The sequence below is a fragment of the Colobus angolensis genome, unplaced genomic scaffold, assembly GCF_000951035.1.
Source record: "Colobus angolensis palliatus isolate OR3802 unplaced genomic scaffold, Cang.pa_1.0 Scaffold168, whole genome shotgun sequence".
Taxonomy (NCBI): domain Eukaryota; kingdom Metazoa; phylum Chordata; class Mammalia; order Primates; family Cercopithecidae; genus Colobus; species Colobus angolensis.
The window spans coordinates 2,420,248-2,433,612 of NW_012114799.1; the positions used below are offsets into that span (position 1 = coordinate 2,420,248).

Here is a 13,365-nt window from a genome sequence, read left to right on the forward strand (position 1 = left end):
CATCTGAATAGACATAGTTTTAAATGCCTAGGGATAATGATTCTTCCACTGCCAATTCTGGCTCAAAGAAAAAGATAGTGAGGGAGCTTCAACCTCACAAACAGACCTGTTCATAATGGCACAGCTAACAGGTCCAGGGCTACACAGCATGATGTTAGCAGAGAGCCTGGAAAACTCCATCCACAGCTCACTGGATGATTTGACTTGCCAGAGTATATAATTAAGAACAAAGTTATCTTTATAGTCATTCCTTCATTACTGAGATAACTCAATTGGAGGCTGTTTTAGAGATGCTGGATTCAGAAATAAAATCCTTACAGACTGCACTGCAATGTCATGAAGATTACACTAGAAAACAAATGGATGCGCATAGACAATCTTCTGTATGTACCAGAAAATTAGATCTCAGGAGAGACACGAAGAAAAAACATAAAATCAAAGAGGGTGGAGGGTGAGCACAGTGAAAGGTATAATCAGCGGCTTCCCAGAGAGAGGAACCTGCAGGGCCAGCAAGTTCACTGGTTGTTACCTGGGGCAGCGCTCTTCAGTGCTTTCACTAACTGTCCCCTTCCAGCTCCAAAACCATTATCTCCATAGTCCAGGTCACTGTCACTATTACTGCCACCGCTGGCAGAGTATGTACACATTCTGGGTGCCTTGTCCTAAATGAGTAATATGAGACTGTTAAGATTATTCATACAAATCAAAATGGGGCAGAATATCCTGTGAGCATGTGACACAGTTTACATTTGGCTGTCAATCTATGCACAGAATTCCATTCCCACTGCCCAGCCCACCGCCCACCCAAGACCAACTATAGTTTGCCGATTTTTCTGCCTCCTGAGGAGCTGATGCTGTCTACTCAATTACCAGAGCTGCAGAAATAGGCCTGCAATAATGAGGCTGTCGACGGCACTCTGCCATCGTCCCAGGCCCAGGAAGGTCCCCACGGTTACCTGCTCTGCATTTTGTACACTTCTTTATAGGGTCTTATTTTTCTCAAGTGCCTATTATGAGCTGCTGTTCCAAACCTAATGGCTTATTTATTTAACTGATCTCATCATTGCCTTCCAAGTATCAGAAGGTAATACAACAATCGACCTTGGGAACAAAAGAATAAATGTTTGCCTAATTTATAATTTTCTTTCAGCTCCCAAAAGGACAGTAGCCTTTAGAAAAGTAAGCAACTGCTGACCCTATGTAATCCTCAAATCTGCTGACAGTTCATGGGCTGAGGGACCCAGTTTCCCTTCTTGCTCACATGCACACATCACCTGGCCCCTCCCCTAAGGATGTCCCTGGTGTGGCAATGATGCTGTATTCAGGAATTGCTGAGGCGGTTGATGCTGTATGAACAGTATTCCCCTTTGCACATAAGCAGAATACTGGATCCAAGAGTGCAACTCCTATGGTGTTGAATCGAGGTTATTTGGGGCCTTTTTTTTTTTTCCCATTTGTAGAATGTTCTGTTAGAGCCTATTATTCCCCACCTAAGCCAGATAGTTCCAATCCAGATGCATTAGATGGGTCTCTGAAGTTTGTTTAGAAGAGTGTCATTTGGTTGGGGATTGTAAAAACACATTTTAGGATGTCAACTCGCTTATTGGGGGTTATAAATTCAAGCACTCATTTCCTTGACTCCTTCATTCATTTACTTAGTCACCCATCCATTCAACAGTGTTTACTAAGTACCTACTGTGTGCTAAGCAGTATGTTAGGTTCTAGGGGTGGAGAGCTTACTACTGGAGATACCAGTAGTCTAGCAAGGACTAAGTCCATGAAGAAAGACAAGTCTACGACCAGAGTTCTGGGGAACCTGTGTCCAGAGCTCCAAAAGGACCCAGTCCACTCTGGACATGATGAGGTACATCCTTTCATAGCTCCATTCAACAAATGCTAACTGAACCAGGCATTGTGCCAGGTACTAGAAATATAAAGCAAATTCTTGCTTGAAACTTTCCATACCTGGTAGTCAACAAAGCAGGGTTCTGAGTTTCAAGGATTTCCAGTGTATGGGGCTAGTGCAGGATGATGAGGAAGGGAATCCTAGAGAGGTATGTCCATTGGTGGATGTATATCTTATGTGAGGAGTGCAGGTCCCCTCTGGGTCAGCAAGAGTAACTTTTTTTTTTCCTTTTTACTTTCTTGGAATTTTTCAAACTCCTTTGCCATTGTCACCAACTGTTGTTCCTGAACCGGTTTTCTCCTCTCCAACTCTGGGTGTCTGTTATGATTTTCTCAATTTTACAGCTCTCAATTTTCTCAATTTGCCAGTTTCCCAATCCTCCCAAAGCCAGCGCAGAGTCCTTTGGAACAGTGGCAGCAATGCTCTGTGCAAAGTGTGTTCCATGGATCAGCGGCATCAGCGTCACCTGGAGATTTGTTAGAAATGTGTACATCTCACTCCGTATAAGCCAAATCAGACACAAGTCTATGTGGGCAACAAGACTGTAGCCCTTCAGGTGGTTCTGATGCCTGCTCAGGTTTGGGAGGCACAGAGCTGGAGGAGCCCTAACCTCCTGTGTTTGACTTAAGGCATGGCAGAATACAGCGGTTTCCTCCTTTGCCGCTCAGTCCTGTGGAGGCAGACATCCCAGGTGCTGCCCTGGACTTCAGAGGGCCCAGTTCCAGTCTTGGCTCCACAGTAACTTTCACCGGGACCCTGAACACGGTCCAGCAGGACTCTGGTTTTCCCCACTGGAAATAGAGGCTGTGGGCCTAGAGGATCTGCTCCCCTGCTTTTCCATGGTCCCCTTCCATACTGAGGCAGATGCTAAAGGCTGAAAGGTGGTTTGGCCACACTGAGTGAGGGGACCTCAGATGTGGGTGAATCTGGGTATCTCATCACCATAGTTGGGCAGAAACTCTAGTAAAAATAGCAACCAGGGCTCTTGATACCAGACCTGGGAAAGCCAAGGGCAGCAGAAGTGGGAAAGGCCAAGGAGGGGCCAGGAAGTTCTGGAAAACAATCCACGTGTCTTCCTCCACCTTTCTCACCACCAGGCACCAGGGCAGATGCTGCAATGGGCCAGCCCCAGGACGAGTGGTGAAATGGCAAATAGGCTCACCATGGTCAGGGCAACCTGCTGGAAGGAGTAAACAGGAGGGGGTACCACATAACCCCCAGTAGGGATAAGCAAGGAGTCCCTGAGCCAGACACCCACAGCCACCCATCAGGAGTTCTGTGTGTGTCATCATCTCAGGGCAGATGAAGAACCCACTGCAAAAATGAAACTCAAGGCTCACGGATCCTAGCAAGTCATTTGACCACACCGAGCCTCTGATTCGCCATCCTTAAAAGCAATAGAATTAGACCTGCTTTCCCTGTTTCATAAAAACAAAGTAAAGGTTAAAATAACTACCGAGATAACGAAAAAATAGGAAAAACATCATTTCAACGGCGCCCGCATGGCTTGGGAGAGTGAATGTGTGTCCCACAATATCTAATCAGGGCAGCGCATCCATACCCAAGAATCTGGGTGCATTTCAGAAGCACTTTGATTTCTTCAGAATGAAAGTGTCCCAAGAACCCACAGTATTCCTTAATAAGGCAGGGAAAGGGGCAAACCCTAGACCTTGGTTTATATTCAGGAAACCAATAGCAAATTTCATTTAAAATGAAATCTATCATACAAGTGTTTTAAAGGTGCACTTTTTACAATCAGCACCAACAGGTGGATGGTGCCCTTCACTTCCCCCGACCCCTCACCTGGGTCCCGGTGGCGGCATCTTCACCCCCCCAGTCTGGAAGCGGCTGGTTTGCCATTGGGTCTTCAGCATATCCGAATGATGAGCATGTCTGAGGCCTTGGCTCTGCTTCATTCTGCTTTTGGGGACTGACTTTTCCTAAATGAGGACACGTACGTGGAATCACATATCAGCTTCCATCAACCTTTTCCAAGTTTAGGGAAGGAGGTGGGGGAGACATTCAGAAATGATAAAAAGAGTCCAAATACAGTGAAAGCTGGGCTTCCTGCCATTCTGTCCCACTGTAGTCTGTGCTGCCCAAAACATCTGCATAATTATGTATACACGTCTATAGAAGAAGCCCCTTTTCAAGACCCTGAGGCAAACTGTTCTTAGACCACTTCTCTACAAAATGTTGAAAGACTTTACAGGTTAGAAAGGGTTCAGCAGGCAAACCATTCAGGAAACACTAAAGTTATTCTTTAAATAATGTTATTCATCCAACAACAATCAAGTTTCTTCTTTGGAGGACTTCTCAGAGGCTTCAGTGTGCCAGTGGGCATTAGCATAGTTTCTGAAAAGAGGATTTGAATTTGCAGGCTTCCTCAAACACAGGGAATCCTGATTTTCCTAAAATACTTATCAAGGTCATTTTGCATAGTGTGGTTTGGGAAGCTTTGCTTGGAGCCCTTAAACATCTCTCAGGGCAGTACTTTTGAAGCTTTAATGTACATATGGATCAGCTGAGCTTTTGTTCATGTGCATGCTGATTCAGGAGGTATGGGATGGGCTCTGAGTCTGCAGTTCTGACAAGCTCCCAGGTGATGCCAATGATGCTGGCCCATGGACCACACTGAGTAGCAAGGGTGTAATTAGCAGAGAACAATTAAAAAGAGTTTTCCCATTACCAGTGAAAGTAGATTAACCTGCCTAGTGTATGCCTTTGTCATGCCAGAATGGAGAATTGCTGTCATTATCCTCCAACCTCAGTGATTATAAGCAGGACATGCTGTGACAGACTCTCCACAGCATTTTGTTTGTGGGGGGAAGCTAAGAACTGTGTTTTCACCAGCACTGTGAGTTTTGTATAGTGACTTCCATTTTTTATATGGGGAGAAGAAAAATAACCAATTCAAATGTACACATTAAACAGGCAGTGACTGCTCAAAAAGGAGGTATAATCTCATTTTCTTTTTGTTCCAGCTAGTCCTCGTTCCCTAATTTTTAACATGAATAACAGATGGACACAGAAAAGAGAAGCATTGGAAAGCAGGTCCTGCCTCTGGACCACAGATATCGTGTGGGGACAGGAAAGTTCAGGATGGGTGACAAAAATTTCCTGCAGTGTTCACCTCACTCTCTACCATATACTATCTTTTTACAACTCTTCCTTACAATTTAATCAAGATAGAACCCAAAGTCAGGTGCAGTGGCTCATGACTGTAATCCCAGCACTTTGGGAGGCCAAGGCAGGTGGATCACCTGAGGTCAGGAGTTCAAGACCAGCCTGGCCAACATGGTGACACCCCATCTCTATGAAAAATACAAAAAATACAAAAATTAGGTATGGTTGCACATGACTGTCATTCCAGCTAATTGGGAGGCTGAAGCAAGAGAATCACTTGAACCCAACAGGTGGACGTTGTGACGAGCCAAGATTGCGCCACTGCACTCCAGCCGGGGTGACGGAGTGAGACTCCATCTCAAAACAAAAACAAAAACAACAAAGATAGAACCCTTGCATACCTGGTGCAGTGGATATTAGCAGCAAGATCCAAACAATCTCCTTCTGATCGCTTATGAAGCAATTCAAGACTTGTGGTTTCTATTCAATTTGTTATAAGGACAGTGTTTAATCATGGAGTCTAAGGCAGCCGCCGCTGAATTGAGGTCACACGTGACTATTCAGGCATGGAGTACATAATCTATAACTAAGATTTTGCCCCTTACTCTCTGGAGGCTGTGTCATTAATTAACAATGCATTTATTTCAAAAATAATATGCATTACAGCCTCTAAAAACGTAGCCTTGACTTGGAATGAGCAGAAGTTTGTGATGCAACATTTGTGGCAACGGGCATTCCTATATAAAGGAAGAACTCAGCCATGGGAATAGCCCAATCACATTTATTCCAAGATTTATAATTAAAAGTCTCCTTTTCTAATTTCTCAGAAGCCTATAGTATAATCTCCACTTGCAGCTCCTTTCTAATCATCAACTCATAAGTGAAAGCATTCAATTTAAAGTTTTAGTTCCTATGCTTATGCATGTTGTAAAAGCAACATAAGACATACAAGTTAAAAATTATTTAGTGTCATCCTGGGCTGCAATAAATATTTTTAATTGTGAGGGAACAATGAAAAAACGGTGACCCTTAGTCTAGCCCTGTCTTTAATCATGAAAGCTTGTTTCAATTGACTGCCACGAAGGACAGTACTTCTCAATGGGAAGGCTCACTCTATTCTACTGCATTAGTGCATGATCTACTGCTGATTTATCAAACTATGCCTTTTATAGTTCAACATACAAATATATTTTAACCAGATAGGAATACATCAGAACATGTATGTTTTTGGTAAGAAGGAAAACAACATTGTAGTTTAATTTATATCTTGGGCTGAAATTGGTCTATATTCAGAGTTCAGTTTTATAGGGCAAAACCTCATGAGTGTATGTTGCATGGTTTTTTTCTTAATCAGTTCATATATCCATAGACCAGTACTTACATGTCTGTTTCCTTATATGTGTGTTACTGCTCCATGTAATTCTATGAGTAGATACTGACTTATACACATTGTTTTGCTTTTTGGTGAAGGACATGAAGGAATTTTCACATATCTACGTTTTTATCAGGCAGGTCACTGACTTGCTTATCTCCTGGTGAAAGGTTTTCCTTTTTTTTTTTTTTTGTCAGCAAATGTCTTATTAAGGGTGGGAAATTGGCATTTTACCTGAGGAAGCTGGTTTGGGGAGGCGGCTCTGAAGAGGTTGCAACCCTCTGGCAGTCATGATGGGGTCAGATGTGGAATGAACAATGGCGCTATCTGCAGGGCGCTGGCTGTCTGTGGAGGAAGGCACTTCACGTTCAAGGGTTTGGGCTCTCATGGAAGAAACTGCAGGAAGGGCTGACTGGAGAGGCAGGAGAGGCTCACTGTCTTCTGGGGAGTCTGGCTGGCATAGGTATCGTCCCGTCGAGCGATTTCCCGAGTCTGGGAGTGGGAAGGTTCCGATCCCACTGTCCAATGTTCTCATCTGGCAGTTGGATTCTGAGATAGAGAGACAGAGAGAAAGGATTAAAGAAGGCTCATATAAAAGGATGAAAGAATCATGGAAATTGGGGAATGATCTGGAGGAAAGGAGACACCTAGAAGGGTGAATTTAAGAGAAAGAACAATGATAAGCATTTGGAAACAGTATTAGTGGTGTAGTAAATTTCCAGTGAGGTGCATGAAACGGACCTTTTTGAACATGAAAGCATCCCCTTCATGTAATATAAGAAGATGACCAGCCTGTTACGAGCAGCAATAGTCACTTGTGCATATATCCTGGATAGGTCTTTAGAGTTAGAAGAGGAATAGTCATTAGAGACCAAATTGTGGTCATCCTTATTTCAATCTGGGAATCATATGACTTCAACCAATTAGGTGAAATTTATTAACTGAAATAATGAGTAATGAGAACACATAAATTGAAATGACATCCTAACAACAGTAATTGTGTATCTCTTGTATGAATGATCGCCCATTCAGCAGTTGACTAAATCTCTGGCCTCTTAATTTGACTGCGGGGACAAGTAATTCACACGCCAGAAGGGTCATCCCAAAGGGTACCTTTCCCATCAGAACATCACTTATCATGTGGGCCTCATTCGGCCCAGTTGAGAAGTCTGTGAGCCACTTTCTTTCATTCTCACTTTATTCAGCGACAAAACTCATCAATAATGCTTTGCATTTCGTGGCAGTCCCAGGGATCCCACTATTCTCTAGAACAAATTAAGATGATTTCACTATGTATGTGACATATTCTGTTAATTGTGTGTCATCATCAAAACATTTTATATATGGAGAAAAGTACAGTATCTGAAAAAATTACCACATAATTTCTGGAATGGTGGTGTGGTTTATCAAGGCCAATGAGGCAGCTTCCAAGATCTGGATGTCATCCAGAAAGTCTTCTGTTCGTATGATAATCCTGGAATGAAACTTCCTGGGTTTCATCTTAGAAGCATCTTGTAAGTCTAGCACTGGGTCAGCGGAACAACTGAGCACTGTATTAGGCATGGTGGGGAATATAATAGATTACGACATAATGTTTGTATCAAAAGCTCAACAGCTACCACTTCTTTGGTGCTTTAAGAACAGAGGCTTGTGGTGTGATCTCTGCCAATGACTACTTTTTTGAACCCCTGTGCAAAAGCCTTAGCCTCTCAAGGTCTCAGGTTCCTTTTAGGACTAGTGTGAGGATTAAAGTATGTTCCCCATTTAATCCTTAGAATTTAGAATGACACTAAGTGCACTGTGAGACAGCCCAGTAAATCAATAATGAATGGCAAAATATACAAAATGTTTAGTGTATTTATTACATTTTAGTAGATACCTGATAGGTGAATAGCTTATCCTTAAGTATCTTTTATATACAATCTCACTTCATGCTCAGTAATTACTATTCAAACTTCAGAATTTGCCCATTCCCCTACCTTCCTCCTCAAAACGTCTTTGCTGAGTAGCAGAAGTTTGGGAATTTCCTAATACTAAGGCAAAAATAAAGGGATGGGAATGTGTACAGAGTTGGCTTTTCTAGGCTTGAGGAGGTTTGGTGCTTGGTGTTGGAAGTACTAGGAAGATGAAGTCCCTACTCAAGAGGCTTCAATCTTCACAGGGATATTTAGCAGGAAGATATAGATATCGTTTTTCCACTATGGTGCCATTTAACCAGCTCATATGCCATGGGATGTTTGTTATGGGCTCTAGGATACCTGAATCATGCAGACACACCATGAGAAGTGCTTTTCCTTCCCGGGATTACAAGAGCTAAGTTTTAGCCTCATTCAGTTCAGGGCCTCCACCTGGTCAGCTTTATTCTCAACTGGACTTACAGATTATTCATGACCTTCTCTTTTCATTTTCTCCCCAATTAAGGGGATTTAATTGTTACAGAATGGTGTTTTTGAGAAAGGATCAGCTGTTTGCATGGAGAGGCACGGCCAGATGAGTAAAAAAAAAAGTCACTGCTATTCAGACTTCTGTGTCTTTTCTTAATTTTAGCCCTACACATACAACACTTCAGATTTAGCATGTCCATGTGTTGAAACTGGGGCAATTCTGAAAGTCTGAAGTATTTCAGACTTACAGGAGTAAGTAGATCTTCATCAGAACCGACTCAGTCTTTGAAGATGAGAATCAAAGATTCATGGGATGTAGCAGCTGAGATGTGTCAGACCCTACGTGCCCCAGGCTGCCTGCCCTAATAATTTACCCCAGCATCCTCAGGACTACCTATCTCTGAATCAAGGAGGGCTCGGCAGGGCAGGACATTAGGGACGTTTTTTTCTTTCGAGAAGACGTGTCATCAAAAGTTTGGTGCTTATTACAGCTTTCAGGAGTTCTGCTTTCTTTGTAACATCTCTTCATCTTCACATACCTATAAGGCAAGAACTATCATTGCTGTTTAGAAATGAGGAATCATAGCTAAAAGAGGTTAAGCAACTTGTCCAAGGTCATATGCTGTAAATGAAAGCCTGGACTTGAATCCAGGCCTTACTACAAAGACAACGCTCTTAGCCACCAAGCTCTACTGATTCCCCCCAGAAGCACAAGTAAACCCCAAAGTGGGCTCTGCTCACTTCATAGCCATTGAGGCAGCCATGTGAGCAGAAGGCTTACAGCACGGCCCCGTGGCTTCCAGGCAAGGTGCCCAGCTTCTCCTCTGAAATTGGTGCTGGCCCCAGAATTCTAGCTTGGTTCCTGGGCTCCCCATTCTGAGGCTGGAGTCCACTGTCAACATGCTTGGCATCTAGCTGGTTGTCTGGTTCTATGCAGGATGCCTATGCAACCTTACTATATAGTTCTGAGAATCCCAAGTGCCTAGCAACCCTTCCTTCTGCCCTCTTGGATTGAATTCTTAGACTTCTTGCCAGGGCCTTTTGTAGAGTTTACTTTGCCTCCTGATATGGTTTGGATCTGCTTCCCTACTACATCTCATGTTGAAATGTAATCCCCAGTGTTGGAGCTGGTGGCTGATGGGAGGTGTTTGTATTGGGGGTTATATCCATCATGCATGACTTAGTGCCATCCCCTTAATGATGTGTGAGTTCACATGAAATCTGGTTGTTTAAAAGTGTGTGGCACCTCCTACCTTCTCTCTTGCTCCTGCTCTTGCATTTGAGACACCTGCTCCTACTTCACCTTCCACCATGATTGGAAGCTTCCTGAGGCCCTCACCAGCAGCTGATGCTGGCACCATGCTTCCTATACAGCCTGCAGAACCATGAGCCAGTTACACCTCTTTTCTTATAAATTACCTAGTCTCAGGTATTTCTTTATAGCAATGTAAGAATGGCCTAATACACCTCTAGCTTGGTGATAGGCACTCTTCCAAGGGCAATGTTTTTCTGGCTTTTCTCCCTCTTCTTTGTATTATAAGTCACATAGAGCACTTAATCCAGTCTCCTCAAATGAAGATTCAAAAAGCAAAGTGAGAATCTTGGCTGCCTTTTTCATTTTGGCAATAGGTGCCACATACAAAGCCCATATATGTTTGTGTAACCTATAACACAAAGCCATGGGGCAGTTGCAGGAAATAGGGCAGAGGAGGAATTTGGGGGTAGAAAAAATGTTGAAGGAGGTCTAAGTCTGGAGGCTTTCTGAAGACTACAACATTTTCTAGCATCAATCCCCTTAAATTTTTTTACTTTCCTTTCAACACCCAATATTGTTATACCACAGTCTATAAAACAGGACTTTTGGAATTCTTGAGTTCTCTGATTTCCTGAGAATTGCATGCCGTGACATTAAACTTAGAAACCATTCACTATTAAGGCCATTTTTGTTTCTAAAAATTGCAGATGCCAAATGTAGTGGATGTGAAGGATTCATCTGTAAGTCCCTATGAAGTGAGGTGTGGACAGTCAGGGGCTCAGACACATGCCAAGTTTCCCTGCAAGAGAATTTCTTCAGAATACATAAACCTTTGGAAATGGAAGTTTATATTGAAAATGCTGACGCCATCTTTATGTAGTTTCTTTAAGGCACAATTAGTTTCTTGCAGTTCATAAAAATATTGTAACCTGAATTACAAATGTTAGATATTATACTTCTGAAGCTAGTTTTTTTTTTCCTCAGAAAATTTTAAGAACTCACAAAATAATTAAATGGTTGCAGTAGGAACTAAGTTCAAAGGGGCAAGCCTGCCTCCCATCTTCAATGAGTTGATGCAGTATTGCTCCCAATAAATGTGAGTTCACGGCCGGGCACGGTGGCTCATGCCTGTAATTCCAGTACTTGGGGAGGCCAAGGTGGGTCAATCACGAGGTCAAGAAATGGAGACCATCCTGGCCAACATGGTGAAACCCTGTCTCCACTAAAAATACAAAAAAAGTGAGCTGGGCATAGTGGTGCGCACCTTTAGTCCGAGCTACTCGGGAGGCTCAGGCAGGAGAATCGCCTGAACCCGGGAGGTGGAGGTTGCAGTGAGCCGAGATTGCCCCACTGCACTCCAGCCTAGCGACAGAGCAAGACTCTGTCTCAAAATAAAACAAAACAAAATACAAAAGAAAAACAAAAACCCCGCACAAATGTGAGTTCACATTTCTGGCTGTGAGTATAGTTGCCCACAGGGCCTTGCTAATGAATTCAAGGGTTGGGTTGTTGGATGTACCAATGGGCTTCATCCTTGTAAGGTCACCAATTACATCTCTGGTTCTGGTCAGCTCTCTCACCTGTTCCTATTGTTCCATGTGCCTTCTCTCTGTCTCTCAAGGTATTAACAAATTCTCACAGTTACCACCACCATCAGGTCCCAGGAACCTCACGGGATGACTTAAGGCACTACTTCCCAGTCCTATTAAAGTTGTCTCTCACAAAGAAAATATACAGTTGGTTGAGGAAAACACCAGTCCCCAGGACAACTGGTCAACTGAGGGCTGAACAAGCTCCATCTTGGTACACCTGGTACCCATTCAGAGCAGTCAGCAGCAGAATGGCAGAGAATCTCATAGAGAATGGAGTCCCCATTCTCTTTTACTGACACCTTGAATACATTCCCTTGCATATGATTGGTATGAAAGGAGGAGACCTTTTTAGTCTCCTAGAAGCAAATACAGGACTTTCTATAAGGCTCTCCTTTTGGGGGAAGAATGTTAAGACTGCTTGGGGCAGGAATATTGTCTGGCACCGACTTCAGTGAAGAGGAAATTTACTGTGTCTGAGAGGGACATAAGCAGCCAAGGTGGGTGTGTTCCCTGTGGGATGGTGGCAGAGAATTTTGAAGAAACATTTCCACTGGGGGTTTTCCAGTTGCTACCTTAGGGTGTGTGGCAGAAAATCCCCACTCATCTCACCAGTGAGTGTCACCCTGCTGCTCCCCACCCCCAGCTGCCTCCACATCTGGCCTTAGTGTCTTCATTTGCAAATTAGATCCCACTATCTTCATTATAGGGGTGCTCTGAGGACTAGAAACAAAGCATGTGGTGAGCTTGGCACAACACTTGCAACAGGCACACTGTTTTAATTCGGAAAATGGCAGCAGCTCTCAAAATGTTATTAGACTGTAAGCATCCTGCAGGCATAACTGGATTTGATTAATCTCTTCAATTCTCCCATATAAGTGGCTCCTGCTCCATGATTGCTCTTATTCTACAGAATGGTAATGACACTCCCCAGCCATCTGACTCTATCACCAGTGCTCAGCATCACACCTAACACATAGTCAGCCCTCACTGATGTGGAATGAATGAACAGGTGAATGAAAAACAATAAACCTTTAGAACAGTCTTCCTCACCGTTAATGGATGTGAACCTCTTCTTGTGAAATCTCAATCTGCTTCTTTTTTGCTCTGATTTTAGCAACCAAAGCAAACAGCTGACTTCCTTTTCTGTAGTTATTTTTCACATGAAGCCAGACTTCATTAATTCAGATGGCCACAGAGATAAGATCATTCAGAATTCCTGAATATTTTAATGACGGGTTTCTTAGCACTTTAAAGTCCTTGGGACAAGAATGCATCACGAAGGCAAAGGACAGCCAACAATAGGCTGTTCTAACATCCTCCTCAGTCCCTGTGCCAGTGCACAGCATCACTGGGCCTGAAGGTCCCAGGCCTAGGAAGCTGGTGTGGCACAGTAACTCTGGCTCTCATCCTGAGGGATTCTAGATGCCAAGTGGAATGCTGCCATCCTGTTTAACACCAGCATCCACAGTATTGTGAGAACTAAGTTCTTACTACAGAGTCACGTTCCTGGGGCCGTTTGTACTAAGCGAATGAGATTACTCATTATATGAACTTCTTATATGCATTTAACCAGAACGCTGAGTTGCCCTGTTTTAAAGCAAATCATTCTGTTAACTTGGTTGACTATTGCCTTAATCCATTTTGCATTGCTATAAATGGGTACCAAAGACTGAGTAATTTATAAAGAAAAGAGGTGTATTTCATAATTCTGCATGATTCTGACATCTGCT

At 43.2% G+C, this 13,365-nt stretch overlaps 1 protein-coding gene across 1 annotated transcript in view; it reads right to left on the minus strand.

The window, feature by feature from the left end:
• Window positions 1-13,365, minus strand: part of NCKAP5 (NCK-associated protein 5) — an 846,875-nt gene that overhangs the window by 53,728 nt on the left and 779,782 nt on the right. Inside the window, exons 15-17 of the mRNA XM_011937715.1 lie at window positions 6,639-6,953; window positions 3,710-3,846; window positions 530-662 (exon numbers count right to left, since the gene is read on the minus strand). Coding sequence (XP_011793105.1) covers window positions 530-662; window positions 3,710-3,846; window positions 6,639-6,953 — 585 coding nt within the window. The remainder of the gene's footprint in view (window positions 1-529; window positions 663-3,709; window positions 3,847-6,638; window positions 6,954-13,365) is intronic.